Source organism: Acomys russatus, chromosome 6 (assembly GCF_903995435.1).
Source record: "Acomys russatus chromosome 6, mAcoRus1.1, whole genome shotgun sequence".
In the NCBI taxonomy this organism is placed as follows: domain Eukaryota; kingdom Metazoa; phylum Chordata; class Mammalia; order Rodentia; family Muridae; genus Acomys; species Acomys russatus.
The window spans coordinates 75559963-75584257 of record NC_067142.1 but is presented as its reverse complement, the minus strand read 5'-3'; the positions used below and the strand labels follow the sequence as shown (position 1 = coordinate 75584257).

The window sequence follows — 24295 nt, the reverse complement described above, 5'->3', positions numbered from 1 at the left end:
CTCTGTCTCCCGAGTGCTGGGATTAAAGGCGTGCGCCACCACGCCCGGCCAAATCCAACTTTCTTAACAACCATTTAAACCTTGCTGTAAATTACTCTTTGAAACAATATGCCTTAAAAACAAACTCTTATGCACAATTCTACCTTGAAAAGGCCAAGAAAACCATACGCACACTTGGGTTATTTATATCTTTCTTCTTCTTTCCCTGAGCATCTCTTTATTAACCACTGTGCTTAAGACTGTTAAAACTATCTTTTAATAAGTTCCAAGGCTGGAAAGATGGCTCAGAGGTTAAGGGCCCTGACTGTTCTTTCAGAGGTCCTGAGTTCAATTCCCAGCAACCACGTGGTGGCTCACAACCATCTATATTGGGATCTGATGTCCTTTTGGCATGCAGGTGTACATGCAGATAGAGCACTCATAAACTAACTAACTAAATAGTTTTTTAAATTCTAAAATAAACAAATAAATTCCAATTCTGCTTCATATTGGCTCGTCCTGAAATTCTTTTCTGCATCAAAGCCACGAATCATGGTTTTGCCTGAAAAGACGTCTCTAAGGCGAAAAGTCCTCAGGCTGCAGACTGAGTTCCACACCACCCTCGTCTCATAATGAAACAAAACAAAACAAAAAGCAAACAAAAACTCGATGAACGGGTTGCAGTTTCTAGCCTGGAATGCGACAAATCCAAAGTTTTTTGTTTTGAGAGAGCCTCTTGCTTCAAAGCCCTGCTGCCTTTGAATATCCCTTGCCTCAGCTTCCCGAATATTGAAATTATAAGCATGTGCCGCTATGCCTGGTTTGACAGCAAATTACTGGCTTGTGAGAGTCTGCGCAGCCGCAAATAGAGTCCGTGTCTGTTCGTTTGGAAACCAATAAAGTTGAACGGCTTCAAAGTGGGCCTGGCCTCCTGGGCCCTCATGGATAGACTATGCTGAAAAAAGAACCGGATTACAAATTTGCGCGCACTTTCCAGGTCTTCCCGATTTCCGAAGCAGTGCAGCCCTCCCTACTCTCCGCGCTTCCCAGCTGAAGGGACCGTGCATAGGGCATTTCCGGTGTCGCGGAACTAAGCGTGCGCAGCGTTTCCGGTGCGTCAGGGAAGGCGCCTGCGTTAGGCATCCCCGGTAACGTGAGGCGTCCGCGCCTGGCACGGGCAGCATGAAGCCCAGGCCTGCTGTGTTCGTGGACGGGAAGCTGAAGCAACGGGTCATTCAGGTGCGTGTGTGTCTGAGGACACTGCGTCTCCATGTTCGCCCGCCTACCTGGCCTGGCTCTTCACGCTGCCACTGGGTTCCGGTGATGCCGTCGGAGTCCTTAATTCAAACGTTAATTCCCGTTCTCCCGAGCGTGCGGTTACCTTAGGGAACAGCGATAAAACAGGTTTAGGAGCCTGGATGCTTTGCCAGTGGTTTTTGTTTGTTTGTTTGTTTCCTCTTCATAGCTAGGAAGCACTGCGTGGTGGATGCCTTCAGTGGTGCAGTGAGCTCAGGCACGAATTAAAGGGAGGGAGGGATTTGATTTTTGTTTGGTTTTGTTGAGACACCATCATACCCAGTAACTCGCACTGTAGACCAAGCTGGCCTCGAACTCACCGAGATCTTGCCTTCCTCTGCCTCCCGGGGGCTGGGATGGAAGGCGCGCACCACCCCCACCCAGCCTTAGAGTTATTCTTTGCACAGAGAGTGTACTCATCTCTCTTTTGTCACTGTTTTGAGACAGGGTGTCTTAAATTCTTTATATCCAGTTTCCTAGTTGTCACCTCTGGCGAAGTGACTGGAAGCTGTCTCCAGCCCCAGATTCTGCCTTTTTACATTTTATTAGCATTTCGTTTCATGTGCATTGATGTTTTGCCAGCATGTATGTCTGCGTGCTGGTGTGGGATCCCCTGGAACTGGAGTTACAGAGTGAGCTGCCATGTAGGTACCGGGCCTGTCTGGAAGAGCAGCCAGTGCTCTTAACTACTGAGCCATCTCTCCAGCCCAGATATGTGTGTGTGTGTGTGTGTGTGTGTGTGTGTGTGTGTGTGTGTGTGTATATTTTTTCCTTTTAACCCCCTCCAGATTTTCTTAGTATTTTATTATTTCAGAAAATGACACCACCTTCCATTTAGTTAAAATGTAAAGCCTCTTTTGGACTTATTTCTTTACATCCTATATTTAATGCCTTAATAATCTAGTTAACCACTCCAGAAACAGAGCAAGTGTAGCATCCCACTCCTCTAATTCCAGCACTTGGGAATCTCAGGCAGGAGGGTTCAAAGGTGACGGCCAACCTAGGTTACAAATGACTGGAGAATATAAAACCCATCCAAACAGTGCTGCCTCCAGCTATCCTAGTCCGAACCACCACCAACCTGTTTCACATTCTTGCAAAGCCCAGAACTGACTATGGTCTTGGTTTCTGACTCCACACAACAGCCAATGAGATAATTTTAAAGCAAAACTGAAGCTCATCAGAGCTCTAGTCAGAAGCAGTCAGTGGGAAGTATCTGGAATCCCCACCCCCACCCCCTTTTCGTTTTTTCCATGAGGGACTGGTGCTGGGAGATAGAACTCGGCTTTCCATATGTTAGACAAGTGTATTTTAAGGCCAGCATGGGCAACAGCAAGACCCCCCTCCCCCCAAAAAAGTAATTAAAAATAAAAAAGGTGATTTCATGTTAAAACTGGATTGCCTTCAGCTGATAGTCAGACATTTGCTGCTGTGTTTTGTGTGTTTGGGAACAGGATATGTAGTAAGCTCTCACTACCGTAAAGATACTGCACTGTAGTGGCTAATTATGTTCATTCTCTCATTACAAATGTGGCAATTAAAAAAAAAATTGCTTGTGATATGCTTTTTAAAAATTTTGTGCTTTACTTTATTGCTGAAGAATTTACATTAAAGTATATATTAGAATAGTTCAATCTCTTCGTTACTGATTGAGAGATTTAAGTTAATATTTGTCATGTTTTCTCTTTTAGTACCTCACCAGTAATAGATGTGGCAAATATGTGGACACTGGCATCTTGGCCTCTGATTTGCAAAGAATGTACAGGTGAGTAGTGTACTGCTAAATCCTTGCTTTTTTTATAAGCCCCCCCCTTCCATTTTAAATATTCCGTGTTGCTTAATTTTTCAATTGATATCATTGGCTGCTGGCATTATCTTACCAATTCATAATCCTGCATCTCAAATCATTTATATAAACATCTGTAATCACCTACTATATATATATAGTGTTAATTCCTTACACTAGAGGAAATGTCTTCTTTTTATCATTTCTTACCTCTTTGATTGGCCGAGAGATAGGGACATTGCTATATTTCTCCTTTCTGTTTCCTCAGAAAGCTAAAACCATCAAGCATTTCTTCCTCAGCTTTCAGTCTCTATCAGGGAATGTGAGTTAGGCCTGGTTGCCATGTCTTTAATCCCAGCACCTGGAAAACTGAGGAAGGGAGATTTCAGGTCTAATTAAAAACAACAGTGAAATTTCTCAATTTGTAAAGTAATTATATTCTTTGTTGTTGTTTTGTTTTGATTTTTGAGGCAGAGTTTCTCTGTGTAGCCTTGGCTGTCCTGGACTCACTTTGTAGACCAAGTCTCACTTTGAGTCACCACGTGGTTGCTGGGAATTGAACCTGGGTCCTCTGGAAGAGCAGCCAGTACTCTTGACTTCCAAGCCATCTCTCCATCCCTAAGGTCTTTTATTTTTATACTCTAGGCTAACTGGCCTGCCAGTGTCTGGGAATTCTGTCTCTACTTTGTCTCCTTATACCTGTCTTGGAGAGTCTGACACTTGCACAGCAAACACTTTAGTGGAGCTTAGTGAGCTCCAAGAATCTTACGGAGAAATTTTAAAAATTGCATTTAATTTGTGTGTGTGTGTGTGTTTGTGTGTGTGTGTGTGTGTGTGTGTGTGTGCGCGCATGCGTGCATGTGCCATGACGTGTGTGAAGTTAAGACAACTTTGCAGCATTCAGCTCTCTCTTTTCACCATGTGGGTCCTAGAGATGGAGTTTATAGGCAGGTTTGATAATATGTATCTTATCTGCTATCTAACCACCTCCAAGTACATGATTTTGGGGGGGGGGGGTAATGTTTTTGCTCAAGACATTCTCACAATGTAGCTGTGGCTGGCCTATAACTTATAATGTAAACCAGGCTGTCCTTAAACTCACCTCTTCCTCCTGAGTTCTAGGATTACAGAAATTCACCAAAACACCCAGTATGAATAATTTATAATCATTAAAGGCATGATGTTTCATGCCTTTAATCCCAGCACCAAGGCAGAGGCAGGTAGGTTCTCTGTGAGTTCCAGGACAGAGCTAGGACTACATAAAGAGACCTTGTTTCCAGAAAAACAAAAGAATTTACTTGGAAATCAAAGAAATATACTGTTCATCAAACTTTTGTGCACTACCTTTGGCATACAGTCTTTTTTCTTTCTTTTTTTTTTAGATTTATTTCTATGTACAGTGTTCTGCTGCATGTACACGTGCATGTCAGAAGAGGGCACCAGATCTCATTATAGATGGTTGTGAGCCACCATATGGTTGCTGGGAATTGAACTCAGGACCTTTGGAAGAGCAGCCAGTGCTCTTAACCTCTAAGCCATCTCTCCATCTCGCATACAGTCTTCTTATAAATGCTTGAACTTGAATTTAATAATGGGGAATTATGGGATAGATCTAATAAGGGATATTTTAAAAATTAGCTGACCTATTTCCTTCTAAAATGTCAGTAACGGCTGGACATAGTGGCTTACACCGATAATCCCAGTACTTTCTGGGAATCCTGAGTTTGTATCTCACCTGGACTACTTAGCAACATTGTCTCAAACACCAACAACAAAACAAAAAAGTCAGCATAACTGGGCTGGAGAAGCATTTAATCCCAGCACTCAGGAGGCAGGTGGATTTCTTAGCAAGTTCCAGAGTACCCCAGAGTAGCACATAACAGTTTACCAGTATAACCAGTAATACTTAGTGGAAAATATTTGTGAAAACTATGTACTAAAATTATTTTCTTTTCCCAGTGTAGATTATGGTCGAAGAAAAAGAAATGCTTTTAGGATTCAGGTAGAAAAAGGTACATCTTTCACTGTTTGAACAGTTATCAAGTTATAGAAATAATTATTTTAGCTCCTGACATTTGTCATTTATCGATTTCAGTATTTAACATAATTAGTAGTGAGAAAGAACTTAAGAACCTCAAAGAACTAGAAGATGAACATCTGGCAAAAAGAGCAAGACAAGATGGAGAAAATGAGTAAGTACTGCAAAGCGTTTTTCCTAAAGTCCCGCATTCATGCTTAGAGAGCTTTCCGTGGCTCTTTTTGGCCAACAATGCAATCGAGCCTGGACATTTTCCTACCTCACACTGTCTTCCTCAAGCCATATCAATTGTTCTCTACTCCCTCAAGGCATTTTAATTGTGCTTTTCAGTAACTTAACTATTCATGTCTGTTTCACAAATCTCACTTAGCCATGTGAACAAAAGTCAGTGAAGGGGCTAGAGAGATGGCTCAGAGGTTAAGAGCACTGACTGTTGTTGTTTTTTTGATTTTTGAGACAGGGTTTCTTTGTGTAGCCTTGGCTGTCCTGGACTCCCTTTGTAGACCAGGCTGACCTTGAACTCACAACGATCTGCCTGCCTCTCCCTCCTGAGTGCTGGGATTAAAGATGTGCGCCACCACGCCCGCTCACTGACTGTTCTTCCAAAGGTCCTGAGTTCAATTTCCAGAAACCACATGGTGGCTCACAACCATCTATAATGAGATCTGATGCCCTCTTCTGGCAGGCAGGTGCACATGTAGGCAGAACTATGTATACATAATAAATAAATCAATCTTAAAAAAAAGAAAAGGCCAATGAAGCTGTCAGTCTTTTGGGGGCCTTCTTAGGTCCTTGTGAGTGTTTTCTTAGCATTTGGTTGTAAAGATTTACTCTAATCTTAACATCATGTGGCAGTGAAATTGTTTGCTGTTTTGTATTACCAGCGTAGTTGTCTCATCATCTTTTTTATTCTTTGTTTTAATATAATGCCAGGTATATTAAAAAGACGGCAGCAAATTTTGATGTTTAAATATATTATAACTGGAGCACTCTCGGTAAAAATACAAACATTTTTGGGCCTGGAGTGATGCCTTGGTTCTTCCAGAGGAACCACATTTGATTCCCAGCACTTGCATACACGCAGGCAAAAAACCCCTATACACATTAAATACAAAAACAAAACTTAATGAGACATTCCTATTTGAAAGATAAGGAAGCTGACACTCAGAGGCAGTAAGCACAGAGTTCTAACTAGTTAAAATGCATTTCTAGTTTTCTTTAGTTTTGAGACAGGGTCTGTCTGTAGTCCTATCTCTCCTTGAACACTCCGTATAGATCAGGCTGGCCTCACCTCACAGAGACCAGCCTTCCTCTGCCCCCAAGTGCTGGGAGTAAAGGCTACACAACCATGCCTGGCTGTTTAAAGTAGATTTTTAAATTCTAGTTTCTTTGATCATTATAACTTTTTTCTTATGATTTATGTTTATGAGCCAGGCCGTAGTGTGGCACACCTTTAATCCCAGCACTTCAGAAGACAGAGGCAGGTTGCTGTGAGTTCAAGGCCAGCCTGGTCTGCAAAGCAAGTCCAGGACAGTCAAGGCTACACAGAGAAACCCTGTCTCAAAAAACAAAACAAAGCAAAACAAAACAAAATTCTAATACACTGTATTTTGATCATCGCCAGCTTCTAGATTATTCTCACCTCCTTACCATCCACCTTCGTGTCCCCTTTCTCTCTGCCTCCCAACATACGATGAAATCAAAGTAAACAGGAAGGCCACAAAGAAACGTTGGGGTTCATTTTGTGTCAGCCAGCTAACTTCTCCCAAACATGGGGCTTTCCTTGGAGTGTGTTTAATCTACCCGGTGACACTCCATTGCAGAAAAGGTTTTTCTCTTTCCTAGTAGATAGTAATTGGAATTAATGCTTGTGTTTACTTTCCCTCTCGGTGCTGGGATCCTGTGCATGCTGCCACAGTCTCTGTGGGTTCATATGTGCATCAGCCCTGCTGTGCCTGGTTTGAACCTGTGCAGGTCCTATGCATGCTGCCACAGGCTCTGTGGCTTCACATGTGCATCAGCCCTGCTGTGTCTAGAGAACACTGTTTGCTTGGAGTCATCCACCACCTCTGGCTCTTGTAGTCTTTCTGCCTCCTCTTCTGCATAGATCCCTGAGCCTTAAGGGAAGACTTGGTGAAGACAATTCATTTAAAATGGAGTATTCCAAAGTCTCTCACACTGCACATGATCCAGTTATGAGTCTCAGTATTAATTCCCATCTACTATATACAAAGAAGTCTCTCTCTGTTGATGAGCAATACAGTGACCGGGGGTATTTTGTTTTGTTTTTTAATTACTTATATTAGTGAGTATGCCTGTGTTAGTGAATGCTCTGTGTGTGTGTGATGTGATGTGTGCATGTGTGCTCACGCACTAAAGTGTGTGTGCCTTTGGAGGCTAGAAGAGGAAGGCCTCTTATCCCTTGTGAGCTGGAGTTAGAGGTCATTGTGATAGGAGCCATACTTGGTCTTCTGTAAGAACTCTGCAGCTCAGCTCTTGGATCCCCACCCCACCCTTTTGTTTTGTTTTGGATTTTTGTTTTTCAGAGTCAGGGTTACTCTGTGTTAGCCTTGGCTGTCCTGGACTTGACCAGGCTGTCCTCGAACTCACAGAGATCTGCCTGCCTCTGCCTTCCCAGAGTGCTGGGATTAAAGGCGTGTGCCAACACCCTCAGCCCTGCCCTTGGACTCTTAACCGACATGTTTTGCTTTAATAATTGACTTGTTTAGGATAGTAATTTTTTAGGTTTTCAGAAAAAAAGGCTTCAAAATGTTTTCTCTTTTTAATTCTGAGGTACGCTGAAAGCTATTCTGATGATGATTCCAACATGGAGGATTATCCGGACCCACAGGTTAGCCAAACATTCAATGAGCCCACTTTGATTTCTTCCTTTTTAAAAAAGATTTGTTTGTTTGTTTACTGGGTTTTTTGGGGGCGGGTTATTTACTTGGTTTTGGTTTTTCATGACAGAGTTTCTCTGTGTAGCCATTGCTGTCTTGGACTACTTTTGGAAACCAGGCTGGCCTTGAACTCACAGAGATCTGCCTGCCTCTGCCTCCCCAGAGTGCTGGGATTACAGGTGTGCATCACCTCACCCAGCAAAATTTATTTTTATTTTATATATATGACTGTTTTACCTCTATGTATATAGGTCAGAAGAGGGCATACCCTAGAACTTGGAGTTGAGAGCCACCATGTGGGTTCTGGGAACTCAGCTTGGTCCTCTCTCCTGAGCTCTCTCTCCAGCCCATTTTTTCCTCGTACTCATTATGATCCTCTTTTAGAAAAAAGGCCAAAAACAGAACAGAGGTCTTTGTCCTTCTTTATCAATACATAACTGAGTGCTTCCTGTACACTCATGGTGGTTAAATCATCCTTCTAGTGCTTATGTTTGTATAATCAGTTATATAAAGGAAAAGGGGGAAGCAATAGCCAAAACTAAAGCAGATTAGAATATTAAGGGAAGTAATAATAGAAAAACTCACCACGTGTGTGTGGCTTAATCTTGGCACTTGGGAGGCAGAGGCAGGCACATCTGTGAGTACTAGGCCAGCCTGCTCTACATAGCGAGTTCCAGGCCAGCCAGAGCTACATAATACAACTCTGTTCAAAAAAACATGTAAAGAAGGAATGCCACGGAGGCAGCATCACCGATGACAGACTTAACTAAAGAGACACATCAAAATGCACCAAGGTGCTCACAGGTAGTTTCTTAGCTTTTCCTAGTTGGTAAGTGGGACTTTGAATTCATGACAGTGCTCCATTATATTTGATCCAGTACTTAACTGATGAGGTTCCTATAACTGATTACCAGTTTGTTTCCATACCTCTTCATTTTATTTAATCAATTATGAATTGGTCTGGTTCTCTGTTTTGTAGTTTGGATAGTAGAAGCTTGTTTGGGAGTTATCTAACCTGTGTATTGTGACTGTAATGTGAGAAAAGTTGTGTGTTTAAAGCAAAATACACAAAGCTTTTTAGTTTGGGTACTGGGGTTTTAAGACCTACTGAGTTACTTACACTGAAATCATGTTTCTGCCAGTCAGCAAATCACATGAACAGTTCCCTGCTCTCTTTGTATCGGAAGGGAAACTCTGATTCTGTTTCAACCACTCTGAAGTTGGAACAGAGAGAAGCCACCACTTCAACACCGTCACTGCTGACATCTAAAGCGGGGTCCATGCCGTGGAAGACCCCTGCCCGAGAATCAGAGGGAGGATGGTTTATTGACAAAACCCCAGGTGGAAAGAAAGAAAGTCTTGCCTTGGACTTCTCAGATGACCAAAGCAACTATAAAAAGCCAGATTCTGAGATACAGGTATTTTTATAGTGAAAAGTTTAGCTCATGTAGTTGGAATATATTGTGATCTTTTCATTGGATGTAGTATCGAGCAGATACTTATATTTGTTTTTAAAAATCACAACTACTGTTTTTGTTTTGTTTTGTTTTTTGAGACATGGTGTCTCTGTGTAGCCTTGACTGTCCTGGACTCGCTTTGTAGACCAGCCTGGCTTCCAACTCACAGCCGTCCACTTGCCTCTGCCTCCCGAGTGCTGGGACTAAAGGTGTGCGCCACCATGCCTGGCTCCAAATTATAACTACTTTGAAAAACACAGATAACTTCTGTAAAAGTAACTTTTATTCACCTGATTTAACTGTTATCTCAGAAGCGTACTGTTTCTGTATACTAATCTAGGCCTAGTTCTGGAAGTTTCTAGACACCATACAATCTAATCTAGGCCTAGAGTGCTTTTAGCCTCTGAGACTTATTGCTGAATAAGCTCACCTTTTCTAGGTCTTTCTGAATTCTTGCTGCCTGGTTCAACTCAGCTGTTCTGGCTCTAACTCCTCTCCAAGCTAACTGATTCAAACTGGCTTCTCTCTTGGCTTCTGACTAACTTTGGCAACCTGTTCTAATCTTTTGGCTCCTTCTCATTCTCTGATTCGGTCTCTTCACCTGTGTCCAGCTTGTTCTCTCTTCAACCTGTCTCTGTAAAACTCCCAGTAAAACTGCTTCAGAATTCTATGAACTGAACTGCCACAAGCTCAGCTCCAGCGCACTGCCTCTCAACCAAACTGACAGAACAGAACTCAGATCTGCATGCCTCTGTCTCCTGGGTGCTGGAATTAAGGCCTGTACCACCACACCTGGACCTAAGCTTTCCTTTACCTGAAATTTGCTCTATACCAGGCTGGCCTTGAACTCAGAGATCTGCTTGCCTCTGTCTCCTTTAAATTTAAATTTTATTTTCTCCCCAGAATTTAAAAGAGTCTCCTCTTCTGGAAAGTGATAAGAAAAGGAAAGGTAGGCCAAAGGGCAAAGGAAACAAAAGAAAGACAGAGGATCTTCAAGAAGTAGATGGAGAAATAGAAGCTATTCTGCAAAAGAAAGGTGAGCCGTGGCTAGCAGTGCACAGCAGTGGCATGCTTGCTCTGAGGGTCACTATTTTGAGTTGTTTTGCTGGAGAACTGTTTGTGTGTGGAATACCTAGTTGAAAGTATTTTTTATCTACTGGAGCTTTAATTGTATGTTTGTATGGACAGACTAACCTTTTCACTTTTTTTTTTTAACCAGCTAAAGCAAGAAGTACAGAGTTGCAGATTTCCAATGTGAAGTTTGAGGATGTTGGAGGCAATGACGCAACATTGAAAGTTAGTACCAGTTGGCTTTACATACAGTGGGTGTATTGCAAGACATTTCCACAAAGTCTACCTGTTTTTAATTTAAATTAAAAAATTACTCTCCATAGGTGTTCTGCTTGACTGTGTGTCTGTGCACACTTGCATGCCTGGTACTGTCGCCAGATTCACTGCAACTGGTGTTGTAGATAGTTGTGAGCCACCATGTGTGTTCTAGGAAACAAACCCAGGTCCTCTTCAAGAGCTGCAGTGCCCTTAACCACTGGCCATCTCTTCAGTCCTACCTTTTGTTTTAGTTTTTTCAAGACACAGGTTCTCTGTGTAGCCTTGCCTGTCCTGGACTCACTTTGTAGCCCAGGCTGACCTCGAACTCACCTCTGCCTCCCAAGTGCTGGGATTAAAGATGTGTACCACCACCACCTCCTGGCTCCCTTTTTGTTTTTAATGTGAAGTAAATATAGAAAAGACTGGGAAGGTGAGATGGGCAAACCTGATCCTTCAGGATGCCAAGAGGAATGAAGCTTCCTGTCTTTTCACACTTTAATTTCTAGTGTATCTAAAATTACATGCTTTTTTTTTTTTTTCTTGAGACAGGGTCTTTCTGTGTTAGCCTTGGTTGTCCTGGACTCTCTTTGTAGACCAAGTTGGCCTTGAACTCACAGTGATCCACCTGCCTCTGCCTCCCGTATGCTGGGATTAAAGGCGTGTGCCACCACGCCCGGTCGTTTTTTCTTTTTAATATTTACTTATTGTGTATACAATGTTCTGCCTGCCCACCAGAAGAGGGCACCATATCTCATTGTAGAGGGTTGTGAGCTACCATGTGGTTTCTGGGAATCGAACTAAGGACCTCTGGAAGAGCAGACAGTGCTATTGGCCTCTGAGTCATCTCTCCAGCTCCCAAAGTTACATGCTTTATAAGTTACACTGGCCGGGCAGTGGCGGCGCATGCCTTTAATCCCAGCACTGGGAGGCAGAGGCATGTGGATTGATGTGAGTTCAAGGCCAGCCTGGTCTACAAAATGAGTTCAGGTAGGACAAGGCTACATAGAGAAACCCTGTCTCAAAAAACAAAAACAAAAACAAAACTTTACACTGTTCTGACAGTATAATGGTAATGGCTGTAGTTTTTTAGTGTCTGCTCTGTTACAGTCACTATGTTAATTACCTTTCATGGTATTTTATGAGGTAGATAGTTTTACAGCTTAGGAAGTAGAAGCATGAAGACTCTGGAGCTATTTGCAGAGTATGCCAAAGCTGGGATTCAAGCTCAAGTCCCAGCTTAAAGCCTATTCTATCTAGTATATTTTGGTGTTCCAAAAAAATAGGACATTTGACTCTACTTTGACTCTTTCTTGGGCTGAAGAAGACATCTTTTATGCTTAACCCTTGACAGGAAGTCTGCAAGATGCTCATACACATGCGTCACCCAGAGGTGTACCAGCACCTTGGTGTTGTGCCCCCTCGTGGGGTTCTCCTGCACGGGCCACCAGGCTGTGGGAAGACGTTACTTGCGCATGCAATTGCTGGGGTGAGCTACTTGGTTGCTGGATTTTGATTTTTGTTGTTGTTTTTTCTCTTTGGTTAATTTCAGTTAGACCTGGTATCTCCTTAGAAAGCAAATTTGATCTGTAAGGAATTCCCCGTCTTCCTCTTCTCCCTCCCTTTTTTCCCCATCATCTTCCTTACTCTTTCTGTTGTGGTTTTCCGATAGGGTTCCTCACTGAACCTGGGTCTCAGTTGATTTGGGTAGCCAGCAACTCCAGGGTTCATCCTGCACCCTGCTCACGCTGGGGCCCCTGGCATCAGTGCTGTAGTGCCAAGCTCCTGCCCTCAGGCTGCAAGCACTTTACAGATGGAGCCATCCCCAGCCCAAGGTTCCTTTGTTTACCTTTTTCATGCTGCTTCTTATGCTGGTTTATTGTGTTTATGACAGAAATTGGGAAGCTTAACTATAACAAAACTCTAAACACTTAGTTCACATTTTAGTTACTTCTCTTCTCCTTTATCCTAGGCAGTCTTTTTGTTGTTGTTGTTGTTTGTTTTTGAGACAGGGTTTCTCGGTATAGCCTTGGCTGTCCTGAACTCACATTGTAGACTAGGCTGGCCTTGAACTCAGAGATCTGTCTGCCTCTGCCTCCCCGAGTACTGGGATTACAGGCAGGTGCCACCGGCCCCAGCCTTAGTAATTTTAAAATCAGCAAAATACGAAAAATAATAATTTTTTTATTGGAGTTAAATTCATTTAAAATTTCCATTGTTAAAATGTCTTCTAAAACACTCCCAGCATACTCAGATAATTAAATTTATTCCTTCTCAAGTCTCTGAGGAAGTTGAAGACCAGGTAGCTTAGTTTTACAATTAAGCTTAATTGTTTAGGGCTTAAGATGTTTTTAGGTCTAGGTAGGTGTTCTAAATTGATAATGACAATATGTGATAGAGATTGATTTACATTCAGAATTTTAAATGCATCAAGATAGATGTCTTCTTCAAGGCTGTCAAATACAAATAGCCAAAACACTAAGAACGTAACATTTATATAATTCCTGATTATGTCATGGTTCTTCTTGCTATAGATAATCTATTGTATATATATGTAATAATGTAATGTATATGTAAAAAATTAAAAAAAAACAAATGTCTTCTAAAATAGACTAAGAAGATTACTTAGGCATGGTAGTGTACACCTGAAACTCCAGTATTTGTGACATTAAGGCAAGATTGCAAATTTAAAGCTAGCATAAGCCTTAAACTTTGTGTAGGTCTTCCGTGTATCAACCACATCCACCCTTGCTCTTGAAAAAAGATATTTATTTTGCAAAATAAAAAGCTAGTAGTCCTAATTTTGTCCTATCAAATTTTTCAGAAACTTAAAAATGTAAAATAGGAGCATAACATATTATTCTAGTCCTTAATAGAGCAAGCTCTCACTTTTTTTTCTTTTTTCTTTCTCTTTCCTTTTTTTTTTTTTTTTTTTTTCCCCAAGACAGGGTTTCTCTGTGTAGCCATGGCTGTCCTGGACTCGCTTTGTAGACCAGGCTGGCTCGAACTCACAGCTATCCACCTGCCTCTGCTTCCCAAGTGCTGGGATTAAAGGCATGTGCCACCACCACCCGGCCCATAATAAATGTTTTTTAAAAACTAAATAAAAAATAAAACATTTTAGCCAGGCGGTGGTGGCGCGCACCTTTAATCCCAGCACTCAGCAGGCAGAGGCAGGTGGATCGCTGTGAGTTTGAGGCCAGCCTGGTCTACAAAGACAGTCTAGGACAGCCAAGGCTACACAAAGAAACCCTGTCTCGAAAAACCAAAAAAAAAAAAAACCAAAACGAAATTTTGATGAGACAGATTGGATAAAGAAAATGTGGAGAAGTTAAATGTGACTTAATCTTTGGTCATTCTTTTCTGTATTTGTACACAGGAACTAGACTTGCCGATTCTGAAAGTGGCGGCTCCAGAGATTGTGTCAGGAGTTTCTGGAGAGTCTGAGCAAAAGCTCAGAGATTTATTTGACCAAGCTGTGGTGAGTCAGCTCTGCCTGTGCCAGCTGTTCACATGCTGTGAGCTTTCCGCAGAGACCGTGGTTTTCTGATGCTAGTGTTCTTCATCCCACTCATGTGCCTTCCTTCTGTAAAATGTGTGGGAGTGGATTTACAGATGCAGACTTCTGTGTAAGTAGTCTGCTTCATATGAAATCAAACATAAAGGTAAATAGTGACAAGTTTTGGGCTGTCGTACCCTGGAGTTAAATGTTTAAAATATACTATCCTTTAGATACTTCATTCACTTTGTTTCTCCAGCTTATGATTGACTAAACAACCTGCAAACAATATGAGAGTTATCGTACTTAGGATTTTTAAAAACTAAAAAGAAATGCTGCTTATGTGATTAGAGGTGTCAAATTCTCAGAGACAGAGAGAGATTCTACTTAACTACAGTTTCTGTTATTAAAATTTAGAAAAGGGTATGTGTGAAGGTCTATCTTCAGCCTAGTACAGTGCTTAAATGCATGTATTGGTGTCATCACATCACATCGAGGAAGAGACCTATCCACTCTACTCTGCCTCCTGATAGTAACCTGGGATGCTAGCAATACCTAGTTCTCACGGGACTTCTGAGTGTTTAAATCAGAAGATGCTTTTTTTTTTTTTTTTTTTTTTTTTCCAGATGGTGTGTTGCTACGTTGTCGGGTCTGGCCTTAAATTCTTGGCCAACCAGCCTTCCAGCCTTAGCCTCCCAAGTGCTGTGATTGTGGGTGTGCACCACCATGCCCAATTGAAAGAATTCTTACAAAACCTTTAACATTGTGTCTAGTACATGGCAAGAGTCCTGTAAATGATGACATGCTATTGAGCAGACATGAATCACCTCTATGACTAAAACTAAAAATAATGAAAAGTTTTTACGTCATGTTTCCTTCCCCGCCTACCCCTTTCAGACAGGGTTTTGTGTAATCCAATCTGGTCTTACGTAGCTGAGGATGGCTTTGAACTTCTAATCCTTTTGCTTCCATCCAAGTGTTGAAATTACAGTTGTATGCCACCATACTGGGTTTAATTTTATGTCTTTATTTGCACCTAAAGCATATAATAGCTGGTAAACATAACATTGTAACTACTAGAAGCTGATGTGACATTAGGAGAGAAATGTATTTTAGCAGCAATAATAATAATTATACATTTGTAAGCTGGGAGTGATGGTACACACCTTTAATCCCAGCACCAGGGAGACTGAGGCAGGTGGACTGCTGTGCGTTCAAGGCCAGCATGGTCTACAAAATGAGTCCAGGACAGCCAAGATAATATAGAGAAACCCTGTCTTGAAAAACAAAAACAAAACAAAACAAATTATACATTTGTAATAATTAATTCTAAATAATGAGTATAAATTATAAGAGCAATTCATTACTTTTGGAAAGAAAGTCTTATGGTGTAGCCCTTGCTAGCCTAGAACATGCTATGAAGATCAGGCTGGCCTGAAACTTAGCAGAACCCACCTCTGTCTTGCTGTGTTGTGTCACCATGTCCAGCAAGAAAAATATGTCTAAGATGGGAAGAAGTAGAGGCTAGCTGCTGAGTTTGTTATGTAGACTGTCAGTGAAAACAGCAACGGATGGTACCAGGAAGATCAGAGAAAAGGTGAAAACGATAGTGAGCATTTTTCTAAAATATGTCTTAGTTACTTTTCTGTTGCCATAATAAGCCACCATGACCAAGGCAACTTACAGAAGAAAGAGTTTATGGCATTTACAGTTTCAGAGGGTTAGAGTCCATGGCCATCATGGCAGGAAGCATGGCAGCTCACAGGCAGTCATGGCGCTGGAGCAGGAGCTGAGAGCTTACATTTTAATCTACAAGCATGAGGCAGAGAAAGCTAACTGAGAAGGACATGACACACCTGCTCCAACATGCCACACCTCCTAACCCTTCCCAAACAGTTCTACCAACTGAGGACCAAGCATTCAAACATGCATTGTTTTAAAAATTATCTGTATTAACATGTATTGTCTGTAGGCCCATCTACCAATCAGTTAAGACACAGACACTTGTTATATTTTAAAATAGCCTTAGTTAACCTGAGGCAGGCCAGATATCAATCCTCTGAACTACTTTCCATAGAAGGGCCTCAGGCATGGGGTCCCTGTCTCAATCCCATGCCATCTGTTTTCATTAACCTCTATCAAGCTCCCTCCCATCCATAATCCCATATCCTTGCTCATGTTCTTCATCTGGGCTGGATTCTCCATCCATGCCAGCCATGTGTTTCTCCTCCATCTAACCCATGGCAGCCTTCCTCTCTTCCCTCAGGTCTCTCTCCTTTTTCCTTGTGGCCGTCCTTTCTTCTTCCCAGAATTCATCTTTCCTAGCCCCACCTATCTCCTTTGCTCTGCCCAGGTGGGATGGCTTTTTATTAAGCAAAAGGTGGGTCACACAGACAGCAAGCAGTAATTAGCATCAAAATACATCAGACCGTCCCCCAACATATATGAGCTGAGGGGGTGGGGGGCATTTTCATTCAGGCCACCATGGAAATTTTTATGTATATGGTAAGCACAATGGCAAATATGCACACAAAGATAACTGGCAAGTTTAGGTCATTAGTGTTGTGTTAAGTCTCCCTGTAAACTAGTACTGAGCAAGTACAGTGCCTGATGCAGATGTTGAGTAAGCATGCAGTTTTACGCCTTTGTTTTCTGCCACTTTTTCCCCAGTCCAAGTGAGTAATGTAACCTTTGTCAAGCAGTGGCTCCTTCATATAATCCCTTCCTTAGGCTAAGTTCTGATTATCATCACTCCCTTCCCATTTAGTTTTCCAGGACTGACAAAAAATAATGGGCTTACTTTCTGAGACCTTTGGTCTGTTCTTTAAATTTTGTAACTGATCATAGGTACTCTTTGCCAACATTGTCGTAAGGAAGGTTGGGGAAGAGAGCCAGTAGTCATGGGCCAAGTATCTGCTACTTTGATGTCATTTTGAGCTGACAGTGTGACTTTTAGCACAGTAAGTGTCACTATTTTGACTGTGGAGTGACTAAGCATAATTGAGATTGTAAGCCTAGGTTTTTGGTTTTCACTCAATCCTAGTTGCTTGAGTGTGTATGCTCGTGCGTGTTAAAATGTACGTTTTATAAAATTTACTATGTCAGCCTCTATGTTGTCACTGTTAATTTGAATTAGTCTCAGTCTGTACTCTAGGCTGCCTCAAACTCAGCAGCCCTCCTACTTTAGTGCCTGGATTGCCAGCATGGACCTCTATTTTGCCCCTCTTATCCTCTTTCTTTTTTTTTAAAGGTGTGCGCCACCATGCCCAGCTAAAGATTTATTTATTTATTTATTTGTATATACAGTGCTCTGTCAACATGTACATCTGCACACCAGAAGAAGGCACCAGATCTCATTATAGATGGCTGTGAGCTACCATGTGGTTGCTGGGAATTGAACTCAGGACCTCTGGAAGAGCAGACAGTGCTCTAAACCTCTAAGCCATCTCTCCAGCCCCCCCCCCCCCTTCTCCATCTTAAAGTGTACCATTCAGTGGCATTAATACTTCACTTTAATAAAAAAAGTTTTTATTACATTTATTTATGGGGTGAGATGGGGAGTACACACATGTGCCAAGGCTTATATGTAGGACGTAGAAGTTGGCGGACAGCTTATGGGAATCAGTTCTCTCCTCCCATGTGGATACCTGGTCATCTTCAGTGGCTCGTGCTCCTCCTTCCCCACTGAGAATCTCACCAACCTTGCACTTAGCATCATCATCACCCACCCTAGAGCTGTCTCATCTTCCCCAGTTGGAACTCTGAAGCTGAAACACAGGAACTCCATTCCACCTTCCCCCAGTCCCTAGCAACCACTAGTTACTACTTTATGCCTCAGAGAATTCGGCTATAATAATCTGGTGACTAGAGAGATAGTTCAGTGGGCAAGGGCCCTTACTGCTCTTGCAGAGATGTGGATTTGGTGCCTAGCACTCACATGGTGGTTCACAGCCATATATAACTCCAATTTTAGAGCATTTTACACTGTATTTTTGTATCTGCTAGCACCAGGTACCCACATGGAGCAAATACACACATACAGACAAAACACTCAAACACTTTAAGTTTTTAAATAACATGAATTTTTAAAACCTGAGACAACAACAACAAAATACTCAGAAAGATCTGGTCATTTATTAACTGAAATACTAAAACTTTATTATCCTTCCTTATTCAATGTAGTCTTTGCCAAAAAAAAAGGGGGGGGCCTTTGGGGTTGGGGCATAGCTCAGTATGTGTGTAGCATGAGTTTATGTCTGTCACATCAGAAAACACACACATGCACACGCAAGGAAGCCAGCCAATGCTAGTGTTAGTGTAAATAATGGGAAAGTTGTGGAGGCAGAGACGATGGTTATACAATAGTGTAAGCACATGTCATGTTGCTGCATTATACTTAAAACTGATTAAAATGCTGTTTTATATAATTTTTTTTTTAAAACTTAGGGTGTTTCTTAAGATCTTCTTATAAGTCTGTAATCCCAGAACTGGGAGGCAGAGGTGGGTGGATTGCTGTGAGTTCAAGGACAGCCAAAGCTATGCAAAGAAACCCTGTCTCGAAGGAAAAAGATCTTACACCTGATTGAAAAATTTGGACATTTTTATATTGGAAAAAAACTAATACCATTTGAGTAGAGTTGGATTTTCTAGTTTGAAATATTTTTATTTTGGTTTTATGAAACAGGATCTCATCTACCCAGTATGGCTTGGAGCTAGAAATGCTGCCTAGGACATCCTTTCCTCTTCCCCCACTTTGAGACAGGGTTTCTCTGTGTAGTCTTGGCTGTCCTGGACTCACTTTGTAGACCAGGCTGACCTTGAACTCACATCGATCCACCTGCCCAGCCTCCCGAGTGCTGGGATTAAAGGCGTATGCCACCACACCCGTCTGCCTAGGACACTCTTGAGGTCTTAATCTTTCTAAGTGCCAGAATTCTTAGCTAACTTTAGAGCTCTTAGATTTGCTGCTTGTACTCTGCAGCATACAAATATGTCTAACTTCATGGTTATCTTGTGGCTGATCCTTGAGCTTCACATTCTAAGAATACATCAGTGCTGTGTACTAAAATAATTCATTGTATAGTTATATCGTTGTGGTGTTGTTATTTCTAGTCAAATGCACCCTGTATTGTTTTCATTGATGAAATTGATGCTATTACCCCTAAACGCGAAGTTGCTTCAAAAGATATGGAACGAAGAATTGTAGCCCAGCTTCTAACCTGCATGGATGGTAAGGGGTTAATTCATTTTACGATCATATATTTCTTAAAAGGATGTAAGTCATACATGTATGTATGAACCACTTAAATAGTGAATCTCATAAAACAGAATCTTTTAAAAAATTTTTTAAAGATTTTCCATTCATTTCATATTGTATTGTGCTCTGTTTGTGTATGTATACATATATGTGGGTGCACGTATGTGCTCAGAGTATGTGAGAAGGGAGGCCAGAGATAAATCTCAGCTATCACTGTTTGGGAGTCATCATTGGTCAGATTGCCTTGGTGCTTACCAAACAGGCTAGACTGGACAGTGAGCCCAGGGATCTGCCTGCCTGCACCTCCCCAGCACTGGGATTATAGGTGTGTGTAGGGTGTGTGTGTGTGTGTGTGTGTGTGTGTGTGTGTGTGTGTGTGTCAGAGAGAGAGAGAGAGAGAGAGAGAGAGAGAGAGAGAGAGAGAGAGAGAGAGAGAGAGAAATTGAACTCAGAACCAAGCACTTTTCTCCTTTCCTACAGTCTCCCAAGTCTGTGTATTTAAATACGGGTATACTAATATATTGGTTTGCTTTTTCAGTTCACACTTTCAGGGTTGCATAGTACCCACTGTTTTCCCTTAAGGATATTTTTGTGTAAGAAATGGTGATTTGTTTATTTGTTTGTTTGTTTTTCTCAAGACAGGTTTTCTCTATGTAGCCTTGGCTGTCCTGACTCACTCTGTAAACCAGGCTGGCCTTGAACTCACAAGGATCCACTTGCCTCTGCCTCCCGAGCGCTGGGATTAAAGGCTTGTGCCACCACTGCTTAGCTTGAAATGTTGAAATTTTAATGCATTTATATTTGCCTCTTTAAAAAATATTTTTACTTTCAGCCAGGTGGGATAATAGGTTCCTTTAATCCTAGTACTCAGGAGGCAGAGGTACACAGATCTCTGTGAGTTTGAGGGCAGCCTGGCCCATATAATAACTTCCAGGCCAGCCAGAGCTACAAAAGTGAATCCCTGTTTATATCCCCCCTTTCCACAAAAAATTATTTTAAGTATGTGTATGTATGTGGAAGTTTGTGTATGTGACTGCGGACACCATAAGATTCCCCCCAGTTACAGTGATTTTGAACCTTCAGACCTGGGTATTTGAAACAAAACTAGGGTCTTCTGTAAGAATAATATGAACCCTTAACTGCTTTATTTACCTTTTTGACTGTTAATAATATTTTTAAATTTTACTATGCAAATTTATTTCCATTATATGGAGACATTTCTACCAATATTTCTCTGTAGAGTTTGAGGCCAACCTGGGCTGCATAGTGAGTTATAAGCCAGCCATAGTTATGTCACAAAAACAAGAAAAGAAGCTGGAGAGATGGCTCAGAGGTTAAGAGCATTGACTGCTCTTCTAAGAGTCCTGAGTTCAATTCCCAACAACCACATGGTGGTGTACAGCAGTCTATAATGTGATCTGATGCCCTCTTCTGGCCTGCGGGTATATATGTAGGCAGAGCACTGTATACATAATAATAAATAAATCTTTTTTTAAAAAAAGAATAAATGCATTTGAAATGTTTGGCAGAGAACAAACACATTTCAAAGTTAATAACTGTAATAAGGCAGAGCTCTGTATACATAATAATAAATAAATAAATTTTTTTTAAAAAACAAGAAAAGAAAGAAATAGCCCATGTTTTGGTGTCATATTCCTGTAATTATTATCCAGACATACAGTCTGAACAGGACAATTGCTGTGAGTTGTAGCTAGCCTGGATTACATAGTGAGTTTCAGGCGTAGCCTAATCTACAGAATGAGATCCTGTCTCAAAACGAAAAGAGGAAAGGTAATTTGAAATATTACATAACAATATATATTATGAGTTTCTTATGGTACCCAGTTGTAAATTACTTGTCATATTTTACCTTTTGCGTAGTTCCAGGGATTGAACCTGGGTCCTAGTGCGTGCTTTACAAGCTCTCTACCATTGAGTTGCACCCCAGTGCCCTAGGCTATTTTGTTTTCATCACAATTTTTCCTACCATGTTTTTGAGACCTATATTCTAAGAAAAGCTTTTCGTAGATTCTTGCTAGTCAGATAATATATCCATTATGTACAATGTACTTAGCATTTGAATACCCTGTTTTTCCTGTGAGGTAGTATAACTGACTCCCCTATTTAATTCTGGTTCAGCTGATAGTACATTTATGAAAGATAAAACTGACAGAACATTTGTGAGAGATAAATTTTAAGCCCTGTATTTTGTCTCTAAAGTAAACCAGAGCAGCTTAGGCTGCTTTGTACCCTCTTTTGGTGTCCCCCGTTCTGGTGGGACACACTGCTGTCTTTCCCAGGTCCCCTGGGCTGCTCACATTCTCTGGGCGTGCCTTGCATGTGTCGTTTGTGTGTTGTCACTCCTGCTGCTGCTCTCTATAGAGCTTGGCTAACTTTACCTCTGCTTATGGAAACCATACTTCCCCTTCAGGCTTTCCTGAAGTGTTTGTTTCTCTGACGCCTCCATCATCATCTCCCTTGCTCTATTAGAGTGCTTAGTTTATCCTGACTGTTATTAAACCTCTTTACACTTGTCTTAAACCATGTGTCCTTACTTAGATGCTTTGTTTTCCTCAGTAGATTGTCAATTGCTATTAAGAAGGCAGTCTTTTTTTTTTTCTTTTTTTCACTTATTATGTATACAGTGTCCTGTTTGCATGTACACCTGCAGGCCCGAAGAGAACATCAGATCTCATTGTAGATGGTTGTGAACCAACATACGGTCGCTGAGATTGAACTCAGGACCTTTGGAAGATCAGCCAGTGCTCTTAACCTCTGAGCCATTTCTCCAGCAGAAGGCAGTCTTTATCCTCATGCTTTTTATCTATTAGACAATAATGTTTATATACATTCATATATCAAAGCACACAAATTCTCTCTAACCTTTACATGCTTTGTGTAAACGTTGTCTTCAGGTGTCAGATGCTTGTTCTCTACTCTTTTATGTCCGGTTCTTACTAGATCTGAATAACGTGGCAGCTACAGCTCGAGTCCTGGTTGTTGGAGCTACTAACCGACCAGACTCGTTGGATCCTGCTTTGAGACGTGCAGGAAGGTTTGACCGAGAAGTATGCCTGGGTATCCCAGATGAAGCATCCAGAGAAAGGTACATTCTGCAGAATGATGGTGTTTGCATGTGACTATGTGAGCTAGCAACATGTTTTGAAAATCAGTGGTAAGAAATACTATGTAGTTCGTGTTCATTCTCTCTGTGTCTCTCCCCACTCCCTACCCCCGTATTGAACTAAGGACCTCAAATGTGTTGCCAAGAACCTACCACTGAGCTATATTTCTAGGCTCTTCCCCTTTTCTCTTTCTAAAATAAAACAGTGTTTAACAAAACAACTCACTCATCTATAGGACATTGTTTTAGGTTGTTCAGTAGTGATAGTCATCCTGTTCATTGATAGCTGTTTGTCTGATACTCTTAATGCATTCTGTGTTTTAGTTTGCTTACCAGCTAGGGACAGATCTGTACCTGTGCAGTAGTGTGGTGCCATCTAGTCCATATATGGGTTCAGTCTGAGTACCACTGTGCTAGTCTGCCCAAGGCCCTGGGTCTCATAAAAAGATGCTAGTGTGTCCTGTGGTGATGGCACATGCCTTTAATCCCAGCACTTTGGTGGCAGAGGCAGGTGGATTTCTGTGACTTCAAGGCCAGCCTGGTCTACAAAGCCCTCCAGGACAGCCAAGGCTACACAGAGAGACCCTGTTACGGGAAAAAAAAAAAAGAAAAAGAAGAAAGATGCTAGTAAATGCTACCTAGTTAGTGATTGGTGGGGAGAGAGCAAAGAGCTGTACACCAAGAACCAAAGGTAAACCGTGATAACTAGTATATCTTAAGAAGAACCCTTAGTAAGTAGAATAGAAATCTAGGGAATTGGGGCTGAGTGATGGCTCTGGTTAAGAGCACTGACTGTTCTTCCAAAGGACCTGAGTTCAATTCCCAGCACCCACATAGCAGCTCACAACCCTCTGTAACTCCAAGATCTGATACCTTTACACAGACATACATGGAGGCAAAACACCAGTGAACACAAAATAAAAGCAAATAAATTAAAAAGAAAGAAATCTAATGAATTAATGTTGTGAACTACCACATTTCTTCTGGTGTGTGTGTGTGTATGTTTGGTAATTGTGATACTAAAATTATGTACAAAATCACTGGCTACTTTTAGGATAAGTGACAACTAATGAAAAGGAATCATTGCTTTGGAGGGAAGGAGAGAGGGGAAGATGAAGGATGCGTGAGAAAGCGCGGTGTATAGAAGGGTCAGCCACAGGTCTGGGCGTCCTTTCCCTCTTCCCAGTGTTTGATGTCACGTCCTTCTTCTAGACAGTTACTATTATTTGACAGTTGACGTCACAGTTAATTGATAGATAGTAGTTGTGTTCATATGTATTCTTTAAACAGCTATCAGCTATCAAGTTTGTTTACTACTACTTCTAGCAAAATAATATTTATTTTACTTATATTTATTTATGAAGTGCAGAGCAGCTGAGCCTAGTGGTCCATGCCTGTAATCTCAGATTCAGTACAGAAAGTTATCCCAACTCTGCCTCAGAGTGTTCTCATGCCAAACTTTAGTTTTTCACAAAAAAAAAATTGAAAATGTAACTTACTTAGTAAGTAAAATATTAATAATGTTTTAGCTTTAAAACTCATGAAGATTGGCCTGGAGAGATGGCTCAGAGGTTAAGAGCACTGACTGCTCTTCTAGAGGTCCTGGGTTCAATTCCCAGCAACCACATGGTGG

At 41.5% G+C, this 24295-nt stretch overlaps 1 protein-coding gene across 1 annotated transcript in view; it reads left to right on the top strand.

Annotated features, from left to right (window-relative positions):
* Nucleotides 1-1059: 1059 nt before the first annotated feature.
* Nvl (nuclear VCP like) overlaps nt 1060-24295 on the top strand; it is a 56194-nt gene continuing 32958 nt past the window's right edge. The window contains exons 1-12 of the mRNA XM_051148032.1: nt 1060-1218; nt 2967-3040; nt 5021-5073; nt 5157-5253; nt 7893-7950; nt 9142-9417; nt 10360-10492; nt 10676-10752; nt 12137-12271; nt 14162-14263; nt 19394-19511; nt 22500-22644. Of these exons, the coding sequence (XP_051003989.1) occupies nt 1162-1218; nt 2967-3040; nt 5021-5073; nt 5157-5253; nt 7893-7950; nt 9142-9417; nt 10360-10492; nt 10676-10752; nt 12137-12271; nt 14162-14263; nt 19394-19511; nt 22500-22644 (1325 nt within the window). The 5' untranslated portion in view covers nt 1060-1161. The remainder of the gene's footprint in view (nt 1219-2966; nt 3041-5020; nt 5074-5156; nt 5254-7892; nt 7951-9141; nt 9418-10359; nt 10493-10675; nt 10753-12136; nt 12272-14161; nt 14264-19393; nt 19512-22499; nt 22645-24295) is intronic.